Source organism: Tachyglossus aculeatus, chromosome 21 (genome assembly GCF_015852505.1).
Source record: "Tachyglossus aculeatus isolate mTacAcu1 chromosome 21, mTacAcu1.pri, whole genome shotgun sequence".
NCBI classification, from domain to species: domain Eukaryota; kingdom Metazoa; phylum Chordata; class Mammalia; order Monotremata; family Tachyglossidae; genus Tachyglossus; species Tachyglossus aculeatus.
The window spans coordinates 3,462,086-3,484,755 of NC_052086.1; the positions used below are offsets into that span (position 1 = coordinate 3,462,086).

Sequence of the window (22,670 nt, forward strand, 5' to 3'; positions counted from 1 at the left end):
AATGGTGCTAAGACACTCTCCCTCTTAAAACCTGGAGCCCCTTCATTCATTCATTCAGTCGTATTTATTGAGCGCTTACTGTGTGCACTGGAGTAAGCGCTTGGGAAGTACAAGTTGGCAACGTAGAGAGACGGTCCCTACCCAACAGCGGGCTCACCGTCTCCCCCTTCTAGACCGTGAACCCGCTGTTGGGTAGGGACCGTCTCTATATGTTGCCAACTTGGACTTCCCAAGCGCTTAGTACAGTGCTCTGCACACAGTAAGTGCTCAATAAATACGAATGATTGATTAGAAGGGGGAGACAGACAACAAAACAAAACATGTAGACAGGTGTCAAAGTCGTTAGAACAAATACAATTAGAGTGGACCAGGCGCTAGGTCTGATCACTGTGGGTGGAGAATGTCACTGTTTTATTGTTGTATTGTACTTTCCTAAACGCTTAGTACAGTGTTCTGCACACAGTAAGCGCTCAATAAATACGATTGATTGATTGATTAGAAGGGGGAGATAGACAACAAAACAAAACATGTAGATAGGTGTCAAAGTCGTCAGAGCAAATACAATTCGAGCGGACCAGGCGCTACGTCTGATCGTTGTGGGCAGAGAATGTCACTGTTTATTGTTGTATTGTACTTTCCCAAGTGCTTAGTACAGTGCTCTGCACACAGTAAGCACTCAATAAATACGATTGATTGATTAGAAGGGGGAGACAGACAACAAAACAAAACATGTAGATAGGTGTCAAAGTCGTCAGAACAAATAGAATTAGAGTGGACCAGGCGCTACGTCTGATCGTTGTAGGCAGAGAATGTCACTGTTTATTGTTGTATTGTACTTTCCCAAGCGTTTAGTACAGTGCTCTGCACACAGTAAGCGCTCAATAAATACGATTGATTGATTGATTGATTAGAAGGGGGAGACAGACAACAAAAGAAAACAAGTACATGGGTGTCAAAGTCGTCAGAACAAATACAATTAGAGTGGACCAGGTGCTATGTCTGATCATTGTGGGCAGAGAATATCACTGTTTTATTGTTGCACTGTACTTTCCCAAGCGCTTAGTACAGTGCTCTGCACACAGTAAGCGCTCAATAAATACAATTGATTGATTGATTGATTAGAAGGGGGAGACAGACAACAAAAGAAAACAAGTACACGGGTGTCAAAGTCGTCAGAACAAATACAATTAGAGTGGACCAGGTGCTATGTCTGATCGTTGTGGGCAGAGAATATCACTGTTTTATTGTTGCATTGTACTTTCCCAAGCGCTTAGTACAGTGCTCTGCACACAGTAAGCGCTCAATAAATACGATTGATTGATTAGAAGGGGGAGACAGACAACAAAACAAAACATGTAGACAGGTGTCAAAGTCATCAGAACAAATATAATTAGTGTGGACCAGGTGCTACGTCTGATCGTTGTGGGCAGAGAATGTCACTGTTTTATTGTTGTATTGTACTTTCCCGAGCGCTTAGTACAGTGCTCTGCACATGGTAAGTGCTTAGAAGAGTGCTGGGCATATAGTAAGCGCTTAACAAGCACCGTGATTATTACGATTATTGTTAATACAGGGCATCGCAACCACTAGACGCTCTCCACCAAAGCTGTGCGAGCCCCCGGGGGGGAAGAATAAAGCCCCCCCCAAGTCCGCCCCCCTCATCCCAGCCCCCAGACTCACCGTGCCTGAGTCTGTGGAAGCCGTTACTGTTGTCATCACAGGCCACAGGCTCGGCCTCCCCGTCCACCTCTTGGAATATGTTAAACTCCCGGGCCAGGGTGTGGATGACTACCGGCAGGTCCTGCTCTCGCACCTGGAGGAGGGGATGGGGAAGGGGGTGGGGGACCGGGAGAGGCCTCAGCCCCCCCTTTCCCCCGTAAACGCCAACCATCGGTAGCCAACACGGCACACAGATGGCCCCGGGACGCCGCGACGGCAATCGGGAGACGGGAGATCCGCCGGGGAAGGCCTCCGGGAGGAGGCGGGCTTTCCGGAGGGTTTCGGAAACGGGGCGGGAGACGGCCTGCCGGATGGGAAAGGGGACCGAGTTCCGATCGGTCGGTGGTACTGAGAAGCAGGGTGGCTCAGTGGAAAGAGCCCGGGGCTTGGGAGTCAGAGGTCACGGGTTCTAATCCCGGCTCCGCCACTTGTCAGCTGGGTGACTTTGGGCGAGCCACTTCACCTCTCTGGGCCTCAGTGACCTCATCTGTAAAATGGGGATTAAGACTGTGAGCCCCACATGGGACAACCCGATTACCTTTCATTCATTCAATCGTATTGGAGCACTTACTGTGTGCAGAGCACTGTACTAAGTGCTTGGGAAGTACAAGTTGGCAACATACAGAGACGGTCCCTACCCAACAGTGGGCTCACAGTCTAGAATGGGGAAGTTCTAGATTACCTTGTTTCTACCCCAGCGCTTAGAACAGTGCTTTGCACTGTCCCCCTCCCCCTTTGTGCTGTCCCCCTTCTAGACTGTTGGGTAGGGACCGTCTCTATGTGTTGCCGACTTGTACTTCCCAAGCGCTTAGTACAGTGCTCTGCACACAGTAAGCGCCCAATAAATACAATTGACCGATTGATTGCACATAGTAAGCGCTTAACAAATACCATCATTATCATTATTATTATTACTGAACACTGACTTTGTGCGGGACACTGTACCGAGCGCTTGAGAGAAGACAACACAACAGAATTACGGATGCGTTCCCCACCCGAGAACGAGCTTCCGGGCAGGAAGGATGGGGCAGGCCAAAGGGAAGGGGCAGGAGAGATGAGGAAAAAAAGCACGGAGAGTAGGTTAGTCTGAGAGGGATGAAGAGGGCGAGTTGGGGAGGGGTTAACGGGACACGGGAGTGGATAGGTAAGGAGGAGAAGAGCCGAAGGAACGATTAAAGCCAAAGGCCAGGAGATTGCGTTCCACACAGAGGGAACGTGCAGCCGGGGAGGAGTGAGGACATAGCCAGAATCATGGTTTTACGAAAAAGATGATGATGATGATGGCATTTATTAAGCGCTTACTATGTGCAAAGCACTGTTCTAAGCGCTGGGGGGGATACAAGGTGATGAGGTTGTCCCACGTGAGGCTCACGGCCTTAATCCCCATTTTACAGATGAGGGAACTCATCTGTAAAAGATCCGGCCAGTAGAGTGACATGATGAAGAGGAGCGGCAATAGACACAGAAAGACCAGTGAGGAAGTGACTTAGTAGTCTACAGAACAACGATAATATTTGTTAAGCGCTCCCTATGTGCCGAGCACCATGCTAAGCGTTGAGACCCAAGATAATCAGAGAAGCGGCGTGGCTCAGTGGAAAGAGCAGGGGCTTTGGAGTCGGAGGTCATGGGTTCAAATCCCGGCTCCGCCAATTGTCAGCTGTGTGACTTGGGGCGAGTCACTTCACTTCTCATGCCTGTTACCTCATCTGTAAAATGGGGATCAAGCCTGTGAGCCCCCGGTTGGACAACCTGATAATAATAATAATAATAATGGCATTTATTAAGTGCTTACTATGTGCAAAGCACTGTTCTAAGCAATGGGGAGGTTACAAGGTGATCAGATTGTCCCATGGGGGGCTCACAGTCTTAATCCCCATTTTACAGATGAGGTAGCAGGCCCAGAGAAGTTAAGTGCCTTGCCCAAAGTCACACAGCTGACAATTGGCGGAGCCGGGATTTGAACCCATGACCTCCGACTCCAAAGCCCGGGCTCTTTCCACTGAGCCACGCTGCTTCTCTTAATAATGATGCCATGTATTAAGCGCTTACTATGTGCAAAGCACCGTTCTAGGCGCTGGGGAGGTTACAAGGTGATCAGGTTGTCCCACGGGGGGCTCACAATCTCATTCCCCGTTTTACAGATAAGGTCACTGAGGTCCAGAGAAGTGAAGTGACTTGCCCTAAGTCACACAGCTGACAATTGGCGGAGGTGGCATTTGAACCCATGACCTCCGACTCCAAAGCCGGGGCTCTTTCCCCTGTGCCACGGTGGTTCTCTAATCACCTTGTAACCTCCCACTGTAACTTCCCATCACCTTGTAACCTCCCCAGCGCTTAGAACAGTGCTTTGCACATAGTAAGCACTTAATAAATCCCATTATTATCCAGTCCAACGCAATCCCGCCCCGCATGGGGCTCACAGTTTAAGTGGGAGAAGAACAGCTGCTGAATTCCCGTATGTCAGGTGAGGAAACCGAGGCCCGGGGCAGTGATGTGACTTGCCTAAGGTCTCCCTGCAGCTAAGTGGAGGAGCCGGGATGAGAATGCAGGGCCTCTAACCGCCAAGCCACACTCACGTCTCCTAGACATGCTCTTTAAAGGTTTACAAGACTATAAGCCACTCAAGGACAGGCATCCAATCCTTAATCTCTCCTCTCCTCTCCCCCGAGAGCTCTGTACAGTGCTCTGCAGTCGGCAGCTTCTCCGTGCAGGGGCTATTACATTGGCAACTATCAGGAGGAACGGTGTAGCCTAATGGCTAGAGCCCAGTCTCGGCAGTCAGAAGGACCTGGGTTCTATTCCAGGCTCCGCTTCATGTCTGCTGTGTGACCCTGGGCCAGTCATTTAAATAAAATTTATTTCATTTTGTTAGCATGTTTGGTTTTGTTCTGTCTCCCCCTTTTAGACAGCGAGCCCACCGTTGGGTAGGGGACAGTCTCTACATGTTGCCAACCTGTACTTCCCAAGCGCTTAGTACAGTGCTCTGCACACAGTAAGCGCTCAATAAGTACGATTGATTGATTTGACTTCTCTGGGCCTCAGTTCCCTCATCTGTAAAACAGGGATTAAGACAGTGATCCCCACTTGGGACATTTGTCCAACCCAATTCGCTTGTATCTACCCCACCGCTTAGAACGGTGCCTGGGCATATCGGCAGTGTGGCTCAGTGGAAAGAGCCCGGGCTTTGGAGTCGGAGGTCATGGGTTCGGATCCCGGCTCCGCCACAAGTCTGCTGTGTGACCTTGGGCAAGTCACTTAACTTCTCTGAGCCTCAGTGACCTCATCTGTAAAAATGGGGATTAAGACTGTGAGCCCCACATGGGACAACTTGATCACACTGTATCCCCCCCCCCCAGTGCTTAGAACAGTGCTTTGCACATAGTAAGCGCTTAACAAATGCTATCATTATTATTATTATTATCAAAAAATAAATACCCCGATTGATTCCTCTCTCCAACGGTCCCATTCCCTCTGCCTTCCTTCGCTAAAAACAGCCTGCTCTCTTTCCATGGGCCCCGCCAAGTCCCACTTCCCGGTTCCCATTCCCATTCCAACTCCGGCAACAGGTTGTGTCCGCCCGCTGTCTTCATTTCCTTTTAGACTGTGAGCCCACTGTTGGGTAGGGACTGTCTCTCTATGTTGCCAACTTGGACTTCCCAAGCGCTTAGTACAGTGCTCTGCACATAGTAAGCGCTCAATAAATACCATTGATTGATTGATTGATTTCCTGTCCGCCGCCACTGCCGCCTCCCTCCCAGGCCCCTGGCAACCTAGTTTATGATGCTTCCGCTCGGAGCGGGAATTGGGGGGGGACACAAACATTTAGTACAGTGCTTAGTACAGTGCTCTGCACATAGTAAGCGCTCAGTAAATATGATTGATTGATTGATTAGTACAGAGCACCACGCTCGGGGCCCACCCACTGACGGGTGATTGAGGGAGCTGAGTATCGACGAAACCACAGGGGGTGGGGCGGTCACAGATGGTATTTATTGAGCGCTTCCTGGGTGCAGAGCGCTGTACTAAGCACTCGGGAGAGGACAATACAACAGAGTTGGAAGGCACGTTCCCTACCCACAACGAGCTGACAGTCTAGCGGGTGCGGGGAATTCATCAGGGAAGACCTCCCGGAGGAGGGGGGATTTCAGGAAGGGGCTTTGAAGCTGGGGCGAGTTGTGGTTTGGGGGATTCGAAGAGGGCATGGGGAGGTGGGTGGAAGAATACCCCTTTTTTATGATATTTGTTAAGGGCTTACTATGTGCCAGGCACTGTACTAAGCGCTGGGGTAGATACAAGCTAATGAGGCGGGGCTCACAGCCTTAATCCTCATTTTGCAGATGAGGCTCTGCACATAGTAAGCGCTTAATAAGTGCCATTATTATTATTATTATTATCATCATAAAGTGACTCGCCCAGGTCACACAGCAGACAAGCGGCAGAGCCGGGAGTCCTGACTCCTAGGCCTGTGTTCTAGCCACTGGGCCACACTGCTTCACCCCCGCGTGACATCAGGTGACCTAGCCCATCTTCCTCCCAATCCTCCATCCGCCTCTTCCAGGAAGTTCACCTGGAAATCACTGGAGGCGGGGGGGGGAAAAAAAAAAATCAATCAATCAATCATATTTATTGAGCGCTTACTGTGTGCAGAGCACTGTACTAAGCGCTTGGGAAGTACAAGTTGGCAACATATAGAGACAGTCCCGACCCAACAGTGGGCTCACAGTCTAAAAGGGGGAGACAGAGAACAAAACCAAACATACTAACAAAATAAATAAATAGAATAGATATGTACAATTAAAATAAATAAATAAATAGAGTAATAAATATGTACAAACATATATACACGTGCTGTGGGGAAGGGAAGGAGGTAAGATGGGGGGGGATGGAGAGGGGGACGAGGGGGAGAATGAGAGGAAAGGGGCGGGGAAGCAGCGTGACTTAATGGAAATAGCCCGGGTGTCGGAGGACCTGGGTTCTAATTCCAGCTCTGCCACTCGCCCGCTGTGTGACCTTGGGCAAGTCACTTAACCCCTCTGGGCTTCAGCTTCCTCATCTATAAAAAGGGGATTCAATACTTGTTCTCCCTCCTACTTCTGGTCGGTTGGTCGTCTCCCAAGCTCTTAGAGCTCTGCGCAAAACAGACGCTCAGTAAACAGCACTGATGGATTGATCCGAAAACTAATGATAATAACAGTATTTGTTAAGCGCTTACTACGTGCCAGGCACCGAACTAAGCGCTCCGGTGGTTACAAGCAAATCGGGTTGGACACCGTCCCTGTCCCACACGGGGCTCATAATCGTAATCCCCATTTAACAAAATTAAATACATAGAATAAATATGTACAAATAAAATAAATAGACTCCAATGCCCGGGCTCTTTCCACTGAGCTGCTTCTCAAGCTGCTTCTGGTTATCCGTCTACGAGACTTTCTCCAAACAATGAAATTCTCCAACGCCCTGCTATGGGACAAGGAAGATTCAGATGCTGGTGGTATCAAATATGTCTTTCTGCATCAGATATTTAAGAGACATCTATAAGGCTGTGTTGAAAATACAATCGACACCTTTTCCTCTCGGCTGGGGCGTCACAACACTATGTTAGGAAATATTTGGACAGTGTTAACAGCCATTGGAAAACGTTTAGTACATATTTGCTGTTCTTTTTATTTTGTTAGTGATGTGCATCTAGCTTTAATTCTATTTGTTCTGACGGTTTTGACACCCGTCTCCATGTTTTGTTTTGTTGTCTGTCTCCCCCTTCTAGGCTGTGAGCCCGTGGTTGGGTAGGGACCGTCTCTCTATGTTGCTGACTTGTACTTCCCAAGCGCTTAGCACAGTGCTCTGCACACAGTAAGCGCTCAATAAATACGACTGAACGAATGAATTTTCCAGACGAGGGAACTGAAGAGCAGAGAAGTGAGGTGACTTGCCCGTGGTCTCACAGCAGACAAGTGGCGGAGGCGGGATTAGAACCCAGGTCCTCCCGACACCCAGGCCTGGGCTCTACCCACGGGGCCACGGAGACCACGCGGGATAGGGACTGTGCCCAACGTGATGCTCCTCTATTTATTACTCTATTTATTTATTTATTTTACTTGTACATATCTATCCTATTTATTTTATTTTGTTAGTATGTTTGGTTTTGTTCTCTGTCTCCCCCTTTTAGACTGTGAGCCCACTGTTGGGTAGGGACTGTCTCTATATGTTGCCAACTTGTACTTCCCAAGCGCTTAGTACAGTGCTCTGCACATAGTAAGCGCTCAATAAATACGATTTGATTGATTGATTGATTGATTGAAAGGCTCCCTCGGGAAGGAAAATCACTTGGGTGAATTACTTGTACTTTCCATTCTATTTATTTTATTTTGTTAGTATGTTTGGTTTTGTTCTCTGTCTCCCCCTTTTAGACTGTGAGCCCACTGTTGGGTAGGGACTGTCACTACATGTTGCCAATTTGGACTTCCCAAGCGCTTAGTACAGTGCTCTGCACATAGTAAGCGCTCAATAAATACGATTGATGATGATGATGATGATGAATTAAATACCGGGATGTCCCTCCACCCCAAACACACACACGGCATTGAGGTGTAGGGTGTGTGTGTGTGTGTGTGTGTGTGTGTGTGTGTGTGTGAGTCCCCCCTTCCACCCATTCTTACCAGGATGAAGTCCGTCTGGTAGGTGGACAGCATCAGGACGGAGACGTGGTGCTCGGCCAGGGGGGCGATGACCGACTTGGCGATCTTGGTCACTCCCACGGCCGGGACGTCGGGGGCCGAGCTGCTGTTGGACAGCACGTTCAGGACCAGCCACGTGGCGTCCACCACCTGCAGGAACTCCGACGGGGGCAGCTCTGCGGGAGGCCGGGGGGAGGGAAGGTTCAAGATTCAGCAGCTTTCCACCAAAGACTCTGGAGAGTGTTATTCTGCTAGTAATAATAATAATAATAATAATGGTATTTGTTCATTCATTCATTCATTTATTGAGCGCTTACTGTGTGCAGAGCACTGTACTAAGCGCTTGGGAAGTACAAGTCGGCAACATCTAGAGACAGTCCCTACCCAATCGCGGGCTCACAGTCTAGGAGGGGGAGACAGACAACAAAACAAAACATGTAGACAGGTGTCATAACCGTCAGAACAAATAGAATTAAAGCTATATTCATTCATTCAATCGTATTTATTGAGCGCTTACTGTGTGTAACCTCTGTACTAAGCGCTTGGGAAGCACAAGTTGGCAACATATAGAGACGGTTCCTACCCAACAACGGGCTCACAGTCTAGAAGGGGGAGACAGACGACAAAACAAAACATGGAGACGGGTGTCAAAACCGTCAGAACAAACAGAATTAAAGCTAGATGCACATCACTAACAAAATAAAAATAGCAAATATGTACTAAACGTTTTCCAATGGCTTTTAACACTGTCCAAGTATTTCCTAACATAGTGTTGTGATGTCCCAGCCGAGAGGAAAAGGTGTCGATTGTATTTTCAACACCGTCTTATAGATGTCTCTTAAATATCTGATGCAGAAAGAAATATTTGATACCACCAGCATCTGAATCTTCCTTGTCCCATAGCAGGGCGTTGGAGAATTTCATTGTTTGGAGAAAGTCTTGTAGACGGATAACCAGAAGCAGCTTGAGAAGCAGCATGGCTCAGTGGAAATAGCCCAGGCTTTGGAGTCTATTTATTTTATTTGTACATATTTATTCTATTTGTTTTATTTTGTCAACCTGTTTTGTTTTGTTGTCTGTCTCCCCCTTCCAGACTGCGAGCCCGCTGATTTGTTAAGCGCTTACTATGTGCCAAGCACTGCTCTAAGCGCTGAAAATTTGTTACACGCTTACTAGGTGCCAAGCACTGTTCTGAGCTCTGGGGTAGATACCAGCTAATCAGGTTGTCCCACATGGGGCTCACGGTCTTGATCCCCATTTTACAGACAAGGTAACTTGAGGCCCAGAGAAGTGAAGAAAGGTTCAAGATTCAGCAGCTTTCCATCAAAGATTCTGGAGAGTGTTATTCTGCTAATAATAATAATAATAATAATAATGATAATAATAATAATAATAATGATGGTATTTGTTAAGCGCTTACTATGTGCCAAGCACTGTTCTAAGCGCTGAAAATTTGTTACATGCTTACTAGGTGCCAAGCACTGTTCTGAGCTCTGGGGTCGATACCAGCTAATCGGGTTGTCCCACATGGGGCTCACGGTCTTGATCCCCCTTTTACAGACGAGGTAACTTGAGGCCCAGAGAAGTGAAGAAAGGTGCAAGATTCAGCAGCTTTCCATCAAAGATTCTGGAGAGTGTTATTCTGCTAGTAATAATAATAATAATAATAATAATGGTATTTAAGCGCTTACTATGTGCCAAGCACTGTTCTAAGTGCTGAAAATTTGTTATGCGCTTACTAGATGCCAAGCACTGTTCTGAGCCCTGGGGTCGATACCAGCTAATCAGGTTGTCCTACATGGGGCTCACAGTCTTGATCCCCCTTTTACAGATGAGGTAACTTGAGGCCCAGAGAAGTGAAGAAAGGTTCAAGATTCAGCAGCTTTCCATCAAAGATTCTGGAGAGTGTTATTCTGCTAATAATAATAATAATAATAATAATAATAATAATAATAATAATGATGGCATTTGTTAAGTGCTTACTGTGTGCCAAGCACTGTTCTAAGCGCTGAAAATTTGTTACGCGCTTACTAGGTGCCAAGCACTGTTCTGAGCTCTGGGGTCGATACCAGCTAATCAGGTTGTCCTACATGGGGCTCACAGTCTTGATCCCCATTTTACAGATGAGGTAACTTGAGGCCCAGAGAAGTGAAGAAAGGTTCAAGATTCAGCAGCTTTCCATCAAAGATTCTGGAGAGTGTTATTCTGCTAATAATAATAATAATAATAATAATAATGGTATTTGTTAAGCGCTTACTATGTGCCAAGCACTGTTCTAAGCGCTGAAAATTTGTTACGCGCTTACTAGGTGCCAAGCACTGTTCTGAGCTCTGGGGTAGATACCAGCTAATCAGGTTGTCCCACATGCGGCTCACAGTCTTGATCCCCCTTTTACAGATGAGGTAACTGAGGCCCAGAGAAGTGAAGTGATTTACCCAAAGTCACACAGCTGACAAGTGGCTCTATATATGTTTGTACGTATTTATTACTCTATTTTATGTACGTATTTATTCTACTTATTTTATTTTGTTAATACGTTTTGTTTTGTTCCCTGTCTCCCCTTTCTAGACTGTGAGCCCACTGTTGGGGAGGGACCGTCTCTAAATGTTGCCAACTTGTACTTCCCAAGCGCATAGTACAGTGCTCTGCACACAGTAAGTGCTCATAAATACGATTGAATGAATGAATGGCGGAGTCAGGAATAGAACCCACGACCTCCGACTCCCAAGCCCGGGCTCTTTCCACTAAGCCACGCTGCTTCTCACAACAGTATTTCATTCAACCGCATTTATTGAGCGCTTACCGTGCGCGGAGCACTGTACTAAGCGGTTGGGAAGTACAAATCGGCAACAGATAGAGGCGGTACCTACCCAACAACGGGCTCACCGTGTTTAATACTTTACTATGTAACAAGCAACGTATTAAACGCTGGGGTGGATACAAGATCATCAACTTGGTCACAGCCCCTGTGCCACTTGGGGTACGCAATCGAGTAGGGGTGTTGAAGCAGCGTGGCTCAGTGGAAAGAGCCAGGGCTTTGGAGTCAGAGGTCACGGGTTCAAATCCCAGCTCTGCCGATTTTCAGCTGTGTGACTTTGGGCAGGTCACTTCACTTCTCTCTGCCTCCATTCCCTCATCTGGAAAATGGGGATTATGATTGTGAGCCCCCCGTGGGACAACCTGATCACCTTGTAACCTCCCCAGCGCTTAGAACAGTGCTTTGCACATAGTAAGTGCTTAATAAATGCTATTATTATTATTATTAGAGCCCGGGCCTGGGAATCAGAAGAACCTGGGTTCTAGTCCCAGCTCCCTTACGTGTCTTTGACTCACAGGCCAAGCCTGGAGGGTGAGAGATCTCTGGACCGAGAGGGAGGTCTCTCGGCCTCTGCAGGGGGCAGAGAGCCCCTTCCTCATCAATCAATCGTATTTATTGAGCGCTTACTGTGTGCGGAGCACTGTACTAAGCACTTGGGAAGTACAAGTTGGCATTCAGCAGCTTGGCTTGGGAGGGGGCCCAGGGAGGAGATTAAATCAATCAATCAGTGGTGTATACTGAGCGCTTACTGTGCGCGGAGCACTGTACTGTGAGCTTGGGAGAGTACAAGAGACACATTCCCTGCCCACAACAGGCTTCCGGTCTCGAGGAGACAGCAGGGATGCCCATCAGGGAGCTCCCTTCCCTCTACTGCACGGCTCTAAGTGCACAGCACTGTACTAAGCGCTTGGGAGAGGACGATACAAAAGAGTAGACGTTCCCTGCCTACAAGGAGCTCACAGTCTAGAGGGGAAGACAGACAGGAATATCAATGAATCAAATACGGATATAAGTGCTGTGGGGCTGAGGTTGTGGTGAATAAAGGGTGGCGAGGATGATGACGGCATTTGTTAAGCGCTTACTACGTACCGAGCACCGTTCTAAGCGCCGATGCAAATCTGAGTGCAAGGGCGACGCCGATGGGAGTGGGAGAAGAAGAAATGAGGATTTAGGGAAGGCCTCTTGGAGATGTGCTTTCAATACGCCGGTGAAAGGGATGGGAGAGAGCGACTGTCCGATATGAGGAGGAAGAGCGCTCCGGGGCAGAGGCGGGACCAGGGCGAGGGGTCGGCGGCGAGATAGGCGCCCAGTAAGTAGGTTGGCATTAGAGGAGCGAAGGGTGCAGGCTGGCAGAGCGGCAACGTGAGGTAGGAGGGGGCCAGGGGACTGAGGGCTTTAAAACCGATCGCAGAGAGTCTCTGTATGACGCGGAAGTTGATGGGCAACCACTGGAGTACTTTTGAGTAACAACTTGTACTTCCCAAGCGCTTAAAACAGTGCTCTGCACACAGTATGTGCTCAATAAATATGACAATGAATGAATGGTCTCTACCCAACCCCAATCCATACTTCACTCTGCTGCCCAGATCGTTTTTCTAAAAATAAAAAAGTTTCAGTCCACATATCCCTTCTCAAGAACTTCCAGTGGCTGCCCATCCACCTCCGCATCGAGCAAAAAAAGCAGCGTGGCTCGGTGAAAAGGGCCCCGGCTTTGGAGTCAGAGGTCAGGGGTTCAAATCCCACTCTGCCACTTGTCAGCTGTATGACTTCGGGCAAGTCACTTCACTTCTCTGGGCCTCAGTTACTTCATCTGTAAAATGGGGATAAAGACTGTGAGCCCCACGTGGGACAACCTGATCATCTTGTAACCTCCCCAGCGCTTAGAACAGTGCTTTGCACATAGTAAGCGCTTAACAAATGTCATTATTATTATTATTATCGTCTGCTTTAAAGCTTTCGGGCGGCTCACCCCATCCTACCTTTCCTCACTTATTTCCTGCTATAAAACTCAGCCAGCTCACCGAACACCAACCTACTCACTGTACCCATTCAGTCACTCACTCGATGGCATCTACTGAGTGCTTAGTGTGTGCAAAGCACTGTACTAAGCGCTTGGGAGAGGACGATACGACAGTAAACGGACACATCCTCTGCCCATGACGAGCTTACCGTCTAGAAGGGAGGCAGACATTAATAGAAATAAACGAGTGGCAGCTACAGACATAAGTGGGGCTGGGGGCGATGAATAAAGGCAGCAAGTCAGGGCGACGCAGAAAAGAGTGGGAGAACACCCAGCTGCGTCTCCTCAGCGCTTAGTACAGTGGTCTGCACAAAGTAAGCACTTAATAAACACTATTTCTTCTACCTAATAATAACAGTGGTATTTTTTAAGCGCTTACCAAGTGCCAAGCACTGTACTTGTGAGTGTCGGGGGGCTCGGGGGGACACCCCCTATGTCTTTGCTGCCTGTTTCGTGCCTTGCCGAGGAGTTGACCATTACAGGGGCGCATGGAGGCGGAGTCCCCGCCCCCTCAAGCGCCTGATGGCCACGGCCCCTGGCTCTGTGGAAAGAGCCCGGGCTTTGGATCAATCAATCAATCAATCGCATTTACTGAGCGCTTACTGTGTGCAGAGCACTGGACTAAGCGCTTGGGAAGTACAAGTTGGCAACAAATAGAGACGGTCCCTACCCAACAGCGGGCTCATGCCATTATTACTATTATCTGGAAAATGGGGGTGAAGACGGTGAGCCCCTCATGGGACAACCTGATCAGCCTGAACACCCCCCACAGCGCTTAGAAAAGTGCTTCGCACGTAGTAAGCGCTGTATTAATAATAATCATTCAATCGTATTTATTGAGCGGGTACTGTGTGCAGAGCACTGTACTAAGCGCTTGGGAAGTCCAAGTTGGCAACATCTAGAGACGGTCCCTACCCAACAGTGGGCTCACAGTCTAGAAGGGGGAGACAGAGACCCAAACAAAATATATTAACAGAATAAAATAAATAGAATAAATACGTACAAGTAAAATCAATAGAGTAATAAATAAGTACAAACATACATGCATATATACAGGATCACCATGATCACCTTGTATCCCCGCCAGTGCTTAGAACAGTGCTTTGCACGTAGTAAACTTTCTATTAATAATAGTCATTCATTAATTCATTCAATCGTATTTGAGCGCTTACTGTGTGCAGAGCACTGTACTAAGCACTTGGGAAGTACAAGTTAGCGACATATAGAGACGGTCCCCACCCAACAGCGGGCGGGCTCACAGTCTAGAAGCGGGAGACAGACAACAAAACATATTAACAGAATAAAATAAATAGAATAAAAATGTACAAGTAAAATAGAGTAATAAATACGTACAAACATACATGCATATATACAGGATCACCATGATCACCTTGTATTCCCCTCCCCCCCCAGCATGTAGTAAACACTGCATTAATAATAGTCATTCATTAGAGAAGCAGCGTGGCTCAGCGAAAAGAGCCCGGGCTTTGGAGTCAGAGGTCATGAGTTCAAACCCCGGCTCTGCCAATTATCAGCTGTGTGACTTTGGGCAAGTCACTTAACTTCTCTGTTCCTCAGTCCCCTCACCTCCAAAATGAGGATCAAGACTGTGAGCCCCCCGTGGGACAACCTGATCACCTTGTAACCTTCCCAGCGCTTAGAACAGTGCTTTGCACATAGTAAGCGCTTAATAAATGCCATCATCATTATTATTATTATTATTATTACTAAGTGCCGGGGTGGATACAAGCAAATCGGGTTGGACGCAGTCCCCATCCCACGTGGGGCTCACCGTCTCAATCCCCGTTTTACAGAGGAGGTATTGAGGTCCAGAGAAGTGACTTCCCCAAGGGCACGGAGCAGACAAGTGGCGGAGTCGGGATCGGCCCCCCTTCTAGACTGTGAGCCCGTTGCTGCGTAGGGACCGTCTGTTGCCGAACTGTACTTCCCAACTGCTTCGTCCAGTGCTCTGCACGCAGTAAGCGCTCAATAAATACGACTGAATGAATAAATGAATCAACCCAGGACCCCTCTGACTCCCAGGACCAATCTCTACCCACGACGCCACGCTGCTTCTCTCCTAACCACATCTATTAACTCCATTATACTCTCCCGGGCGTTCACTACAGTGCTTTCAGCTCCCGCCTCCACAACCGGACTGAAATCCCCTCTCTTCCACAAAAAACCCTTCCTGGTATAATCTCTCACCGCCCCCACACCCCAGTTTTCCCTCCCCAACATCTCTCCCCTATTCCCACCTTCAAAGCACTCAGGCATATTTCCTGACTCTTGGCCGTGGCCCCTACCTGATATTTTTTTTGAAGTCGGTCTCCCCCATTGGACTGTTAGCTCCCTGAGGGCAGGGATTGGGCCTATCAGTGGTTTTGTCCTCTCCAAAGCGCTTAATACAATGCTCTGCCCAGAGTAAACACTCAATAAATACCATGGACTGGTCTGCCAAGAGAAGAGGCTCAATAAATATGATTGATAGTGAGTAGGGAGAAGGTGTCTAGAAATTAACCGGGGGGGGGTCCAGTCTAGCCCCACCTGCCCTCAACCAGCGTGGCCTAGTGGCTTGGGAGTCAGGAGGACCTGGGTTCTAGTCCCAGCTCCTCCACTTGTCTGCTGTGGGGCCTTGGGTGAGTCACTTCCCTTCTCTGGGCCTCAGTCCCCTCATCCGTAAAGCGGGGATTAAGTCGGTGAGCCCCACGTGGGACGGGGAATGCGTCCAATATGATGAGGTTGGATCTACCCCAGTGCTTAGTACCGTGCTGGCACCCAGTAAGCGCTTAATAAGTACCATAAAAAAAAAACAAAAGCCAGTACCCTTTCCCCCACCACACTCCCTCTCCGCTGCCCCTTGGCCTGGGATTTTCACCAGGAGGGAGGCTAATTTTTTAACAACTTTATGGAATCCGCAAATCTTTAACCCAGAAACTCTAAGGGGGTCACTGGTGCTATCCCGCCCCGAAGAGGCCCCCATCTTCGCGGACCTGAATGTTTAATCCTGGTCACGGGCTGCCCTTAGACCCCACCCCCCGGACTCGTTTCTTGCCTCCTCTGACCCATCAGGGCGCCGGGGGGAGGGAAGGGGGCTTAGTGGGTGCCCCCTTCCCCAAGGGACCCCCACCCCTCCCTCCCTCGCTCCAGGGGTGGGTGGACTGGTCACCCGGACACGGCACAAACTGTGCAGTACATCATGGGCAGCTCCGGGCCGGGGCCCTGGGAGCGGCACAAAGCCTTCTTTGTTGGCACCAACTCCAGCCTCGTCAGCTTCCTTCCTTCCCGGCCCGGCCTCCGGAGCTCCCTGCCACCCTCCCTTCCCTTCCCTGACCCAAGCGGGACGGGAGGGGAGCCAGGGCGGGCCCGCCGGCTGCGTTCATCACAGCGGCTCGGCCTCCTAGGCGCAGCGGGGGCAGACTGCCCAGAAGCCCCCAGCCAGACCAGGGCAGTCTTTGAGCCGGGCAAACAGAGTCCTCAAACCCCATTTCATTCATTCAACCGCATTTATTGAGCGCGTACTGCGTGCAGAGCACTGTACTGAGCGTTTGGGAGACGACGATACAGTAACAGTCACACTCCCTGCCCACGACAAGCTTACAGTCTGCTCGGCCCCGGTGAACGCCAGGGAGGGAGAAGGGAGACACCCCTCGGAACCAGACGGGGGTGAGGGACGAGGCAAGATGAGGCCCGTTTTCCTTCTTTATGGTGTTGGTTGAGCGCTTACTATGTGCCAGGCACTGTATTAAGCACTGGGGGAGATACAAGCTAATCAGGTTGGACAGAATCCCTGTCCCCCGTGGGGCTCACCGACTTAATCTCCGTTTGAGAAGCAGCAGTGGCTCAGTGGCAAGAGCCCGGGCTTTGGAGTCAGAGGTCGTGGGTTCAAATCCCGGCTCCGCAAACTGTCAGCCGTGTGACTTTGGTCAACTCACTTCACTTCTCTGGGCCTCAGTTCCCTCATCTGTAAAATGGGGGTGAAGACTGTGAGCCCCCCGTGGGACAACCTCATCACCTTGTAACCTCTCCGGCGCTTTGCACATAGTAAGCGCTTAATAAATGCTATCATCATTATTATTATTATTTACAGATGAGGTACCAGGGGCCCAGAGCAATGAAGTGGCTTGCCCAAAGTCACACAGCAGACGAGTGGCAGAGTTGGGATTAGAACCCAGATCCTTTTGATTCCCAGGCCATATCAGCTAGAGCACCGTCTTCCTAGTGGGAAGAACCTGGTCTTGGGGATGAAAGGAGCTGGGTTCTAATCCCAGCTCCACTTCCCCGCTGCGCTACTTTGGGGAAGTCACTTCCACTTCTCCGGCCTTCAGTTACCTCGTCAGTAATCTTAATCTCTCCCACTTAGGCCGTGAGCTCCGGGTGGGACAGGGTCTGTGTCTCATCCACCCTTGCGATCAGCACAGTGTTTGGCCCATGGCGCTTACCACGTATCAGAATTATCATCAATCGTATTTATTGAGCGCTTACTCAATCGTATTTATTGAGCGCTTACTATGTGCAGAGCACTGTACTAAGCGCTTGGGAAGTACAAATCGGCAACACACAGAGACAGTCCCTACCCAACAGTGGGCTCACTGGAGCCGTTCTGGAGCTAAACCTAAGAGGTTGGGCCTAGTGGGGCTACGCGGCCAGTGTGGACACGGCCTGGCCCATTTGGGGCCTCGTGGTTTTGCAGGAGGGAGGGCAGGGAGCTCACCGAGGAAGAGGAGGAGGACCACCAGAATCCAGGGATCCTGACCGCCCACCCACCATACCTCCAGTGAGCTCCCTTCCCACCCGCTCCCGCACTCCGGGGGCAACCGGCCCACGGCCCAGCCCCGGATGCGGAATTTCTTGCAGGGAGGGAGGGGTGGGAAAGCCGCAGGCTGGGGAGAGGCGGGCAGGAGCATGTTACAACGAGACGCTGACAAGCCAGCCTCAGCCCCCGGAGCCACGGCAGCGGCGGGAGAGGGAGGGTGTGGGGGCCAGGGTAAGCTCGTGGTGGGCAGGGAATGTCCGTTATTTTGTTGGACTGTCCTCTCCCAAGTGCTAGTAATAATAATAATTGGCATTTGTTAAGTGCTTACTATGTGCAAAGCACTGTTCTAAGTGCTGGGGAGGATACAGGGTGATCAGGTTGTCCCACGTGGGGCTCACAGTCTCCATCCCCATTTTACAGATGAGGTAACTGAGGCCCAGAGAAGTGAAGTGACTTGCCCAAGATCACACAGCAGACATATGGCGGAGTCGGGATTCGAGCCCATGACCTGTATATATGTTTGTACATATTACTCTATTTATTTTACTTGTACATATCTATTCTATTTTATTTTGTTAGTACGTTTGGTTTTGTTCTCTGTCTCCCCCTTTTAGACTGTGAGCCCGCTGTTGGGTAGGGACTGTCTCTATCTGTTGCCAACTTGGACTTCCCAAGCGCTTAGTACAGTGCTCTGCACACAGTAAGCGCTCAATAAATACGATTGATTGATTGATTGACCTCTGACTCCAAAGCCCGTGCTCTTTCCACTAAGCCACGCTGCTTCTCTACAGCGCTCGGCGTACGTTCAGCGCTCAATCGATACGACTGACTGAAGAGGGAGGCTGGTAAACTCAGTGCGGACAGGGACCGTGACTATTCTTTTCTTCTATCGTCCTCTGCCAAGTGCTTAGTACAGTGCTCTGCACACATTAAGTGCTCCACAAACCGACTGAGGTGGAGGCCGGGCAGAGTCCAGGAGAAGCAGCACAGCCCCGGGAATCAAACGGTCAGGCGTTCTAAACCCAGCTCCGCCACTCGGCTGCTGTGCGACCCTGGGCAAGTCACTTCCCTTCCCTCATCTGTAAAATGGGGATTAAGACCGTGAGCCCCCACGTGGGGTGGGGACCCGATGATCTTGTATCTACCCCAGCGCTTAGAACAGCGCCTGACACGTAGAAAGCGCCTAACAGATACCATGAGGATGATTATTATGATTGTGATGATGGCCCAGCTGCGCCCAGGGTACCTTTGAAGCCCTCCTCGTCCAGCATGAGGGTGTAATCCTCCGGGGTCTCCGTCAAGCTAAAGAACTTGCACCTGTGGAGAGAGGATGGCGGGAGTCTTGTGGGTCCCTCCCTCCTTCCAGGCCTGCAGCTGCGCAGGGAGGGGCAGGGATGCTGCCCGGGTGGACTTTGATCTGACCTCTGACCTCGGCATCATTCCACCTGCCACGGGAACCTGGCTCCCGACAGGGAAAGGGGGCATGTTCTGGCCAGCTGGCTGGAGAAGACCCCAACTGACACCCAAGCCCACCCGCCTGTGCCCACAGCCCCCGGGGTGGGGGTCAAAAGGTCAGGTCTGACCCTGCTAAAACATCCCACAAGGCAGTCTCTCCCTCCCCAGGCTCCAGGGCTTCACTGGGTGGGGGGAAAAATCAGGATCTCTAAGCACCCCCCTCTTGGCCAGACCCGCAGTCCTCCATGCCTGGCCCTGCAACCTCCTTCCTCCTCCATGACGAGCCCGACTCCTCCAGGGTGGCCTCTCCCCCCGGGGCCCCGCAGGGCCACGGGCTCCCATCCAGTCCATCGGTCGGGAGGAGCCGGGAGTCCAGGGATCCTCCTTCCCATCTCCCAAGGAGCCCGGCTGAGCTCCCTTCTACCCCCAAGAGCTTCAGCCCCATCGTGGAGGGCAGCGGGGCCAGCCGGAGTGGACAGAGCAGACCCTCCGACTCCTAGCCGGATGATGAGGAGGAGGAGGACGAGGAAGGAGGTCAAGGAGGAGCAGGGTAGAGGCCTAGTCTTCCTCCACGATGGCCCTGAACCCATCCAATTCTGTTTCCCGCCGGCCGCCCTGCCCCGGACCCAACCCCGACCTGTGTCCTGCAGGCCCTGAGCAGCTGTCCCACCTCATCCTGCCCCGCCCCAGCAGGGCCCGGGGAGCCCCAAGGAGTCCACTCCCCAGCCTCAGGGCCGCACGGTTGCCCTGGGGGTGGGGGGTAGCTCGCTGAGGGGAGACCCAAAGTTGGGGGGTAGGCGGAGAGAAAGCTTGCAAATTTGCTATGGGGAGGGGAGTCCATCGGTTGTATTTACTAAGCGCTTCCTGTGTGCAGAGCACCGTACTAAGTGCTTGCGGGAGGACAGCAGAACAATATAAAAGACATATTCCCTGCCCACAGAGAGCTCACAGTCTCTGTCTGGAGGGTGGGTTTTGGTGGGGGTGCGGCTGTAGGGTTTTGAGTTCCCCTCCCTGGGCAGGAAGACGGGAAGGAAAGGAAAAGGAAAAGGAAAGGGAAGGGGAAAAAGGAAAAGGGAAACGGAAAGGAAAAGGGAAACGGAAAGGGAAAGGGAAACGGAAAGGGAAAGGGAAACGGAAAGGAAAAGGGAAACGGAAAGGAAAAGGGAAACGGAAAGGAAAAGGGAAACGGAAAGGAAAAGGGAAACGGAAAGGAAAAGGGAAACGGAAAGGAAAAGGGAAACGGAAAGGAAAAGGGAAACGGAAAGGAAAAGGGAAACGGAAAGGAAAAGGGAAACGGAAAGGGAAAGGGAAACGGAAAGGGAAAGGGAAACGGAAAGGGAAAGGGAAACGGAAAGGGAAAGGGAAAGAAAAGGAAAGGAAGGGGAAAGAAAAGGAAAGGAAGGGGAAAGAAAAGGAAAGGAAGGGGAAAGAAAAGGAAAGGAAGGGGAAAGAAAAGGAAAGGAAGGGGAAAGGAAAGGAAGGAAGGGGAAAGGAAAAGGAAGGAAAGGGAAAGGAAGGGGAAAGGAAGGGGAAAGGAAAAGAAAGGAAGGGGAAAGGAAAAGAAAGGAAGGGGAAAGGAAAAGAAAGGAAGGGGAAAGGAAAAGAAAGGAAGGGGAAAGGAAAAGAAAGGAAGGGGAAAGGAAAAGAAAGGAAGGGGAAAGGAAAAGAAAGGAAGGGGAAAGGAAAAGAAAGGAAGGGGAAAGGAAAAGAAAGGAAGGGGAAAGGAAAAGAAAGGAAGGGGAAAAGAAAAGAAAGGAAGGGGAAAGGAAAGGAAGGGGAAAGGAAAAGAAAGGAAGGGGAAAAGAAAAGAAAGGAAGGGGAAAGGAAAGGAAGGGGAAAGGAAAGGAAGGGGAAAGGAAAGGAAGGGGAAAGGAAAGGAAGGGGAAAGGAAAGGAAGGGGAAAGGAAAGGAAGGGGAAAGGAAAGGAAGGGGAAAGGAAAGGAAGGGGAAAGGAAAGGAAGGGAAGGGGAAAGGAAAGGAAGGAGTAAGGAGTGAGGGAAGGAAGGAAGGAGTGAGGCTGTGAGCCCACTGTTGGGTAGGGGCTGTCTCTATATGTTGCCAACTTGTACTTCCCAAGCGCTCAATAAATACGATTGATTGAGGGAAGGAAGGAAGGAGAGAGGGAAGAAAGAAACAAAGGAGTGAAGGAAAAAAGAAAGAAAGGAGAGGGGGAAGGAAGGAAGGATGGAGAGAGGGAAGGAAGGAAGAAAGAAAGGAAAAAGGGAAGGAAGGAAGAAAGAAAGGAAAGAGGGAAGGAAAGAAGGAGAGAAAGGAAGAAGGAGGGCGCAGCTGCTGGTCCCTGTGGCGTCCGGGGCGGGGGCGGGGGCGGGGGGCCGGTCAGACCGGTCGGGCTCGGTGTCGGTGCCCGTCCTCCCCCGCCCCCAGGCCCGCGCCCCCCGGCCTTGTCCCCCGGTGGGCGTCCGTCGGTCCGGTCCGGTCCGGTCCTGTCCGGTCCGGTCCGGTCCGGTCCGCCCGGTGGGGCGGGGCAGTACCGTGAGCGCTGGGGCAGGAAGAGCAGCTTGATGAGCGGGTGCGTGTAGAGCCACAGCCCGCCGCGGGACACGCTCAGCACCCGCACCCGGTGCTCCAGGATGTGCAGCTCCATCCCCGGGCACCGAGGGACGGACCGGGGGATGGCCGGACGGACGGACGGACGGACGGCCGGGCCTTCTTAAAGGCGCCGCAGCGGCGCCCTCCGCCACAAACGTCCGTCCGCCCGCCCCTGCTGCCCCCTCGGGACACGCCCACATTCTCCGGCCACGCCCTCCCCGGGCCACGCCCCCAATCAAAGGTCACGCCCTCATTGGCCCCGCTCGCGCAGGCCACGCCCCCATAGGCCCCGTCGCCACGGGCCACGCCCCCCAGGCCACGCCCCCGCAGGCCCTCGCTCGTGCGGGCCACGCCCACACGCGAAAGGCCACGCCCCATTGGCCCCGCCCACCAAAGGCCCCACCCCGAAACAGGCCCCGCCCACGGACCCCGATCCCCCGGCCGGGCCCCGATAATAATAGTGATGATAATGATGGTATTTGTATTAAGCGCTTACTCTGTGCCAAGCACTGTTCTAAGCGCCAGGGAGGTTACAAGGTGATCGGGTCGTCCCACGGGGGGCTCACCGCCTTCCTCCCCATTTGACAGAGGAGGGAGCCGAGGCCTGGAGAATCAATCAATCAATCAATCGGATTGATTGAACTGTGTGTGGAGCACCGTGCTAAGCGCTTGGGAAGT

General features: G+C 51.0%; 1 protein-coding gene across 1 annotated transcript in view; it reads right to left on the minus strand.

Moving 5' to 3' along the window:
• CASTOR1 (cytosolic arginine sensor for mTORC1 subunit 1) overlaps positions 1–22,086 on the minus strand; it is a 34,591-nt gene extending 12,505 nt beyond the window's left edge. Inside the window, exons 1-4 of the mRNA XM_038763011.1 lie at positions 21,935–22,086; positions 19,234–19,304; positions 8,376–8,569; positions 1,681–1,813 (exon numbers count right to left, since the gene is read on the minus strand). Coding sequence (XP_038618939.1) covers positions 1,681–1,813; positions 8,376–8,569; positions 19,234–19,304; positions 21,935–22,047 — 511 coding nt within the window. The 5' untranslated portion in view covers positions 22,048–22,086. The remainder of the gene's footprint in view (positions 1–1,680; positions 1,814–8,375; positions 8,570–19,233; positions 19,305–21,934) is intronic.
• Between the last annotated feature and the right edge of the window lie 584 nt (positions 22,087–22,670).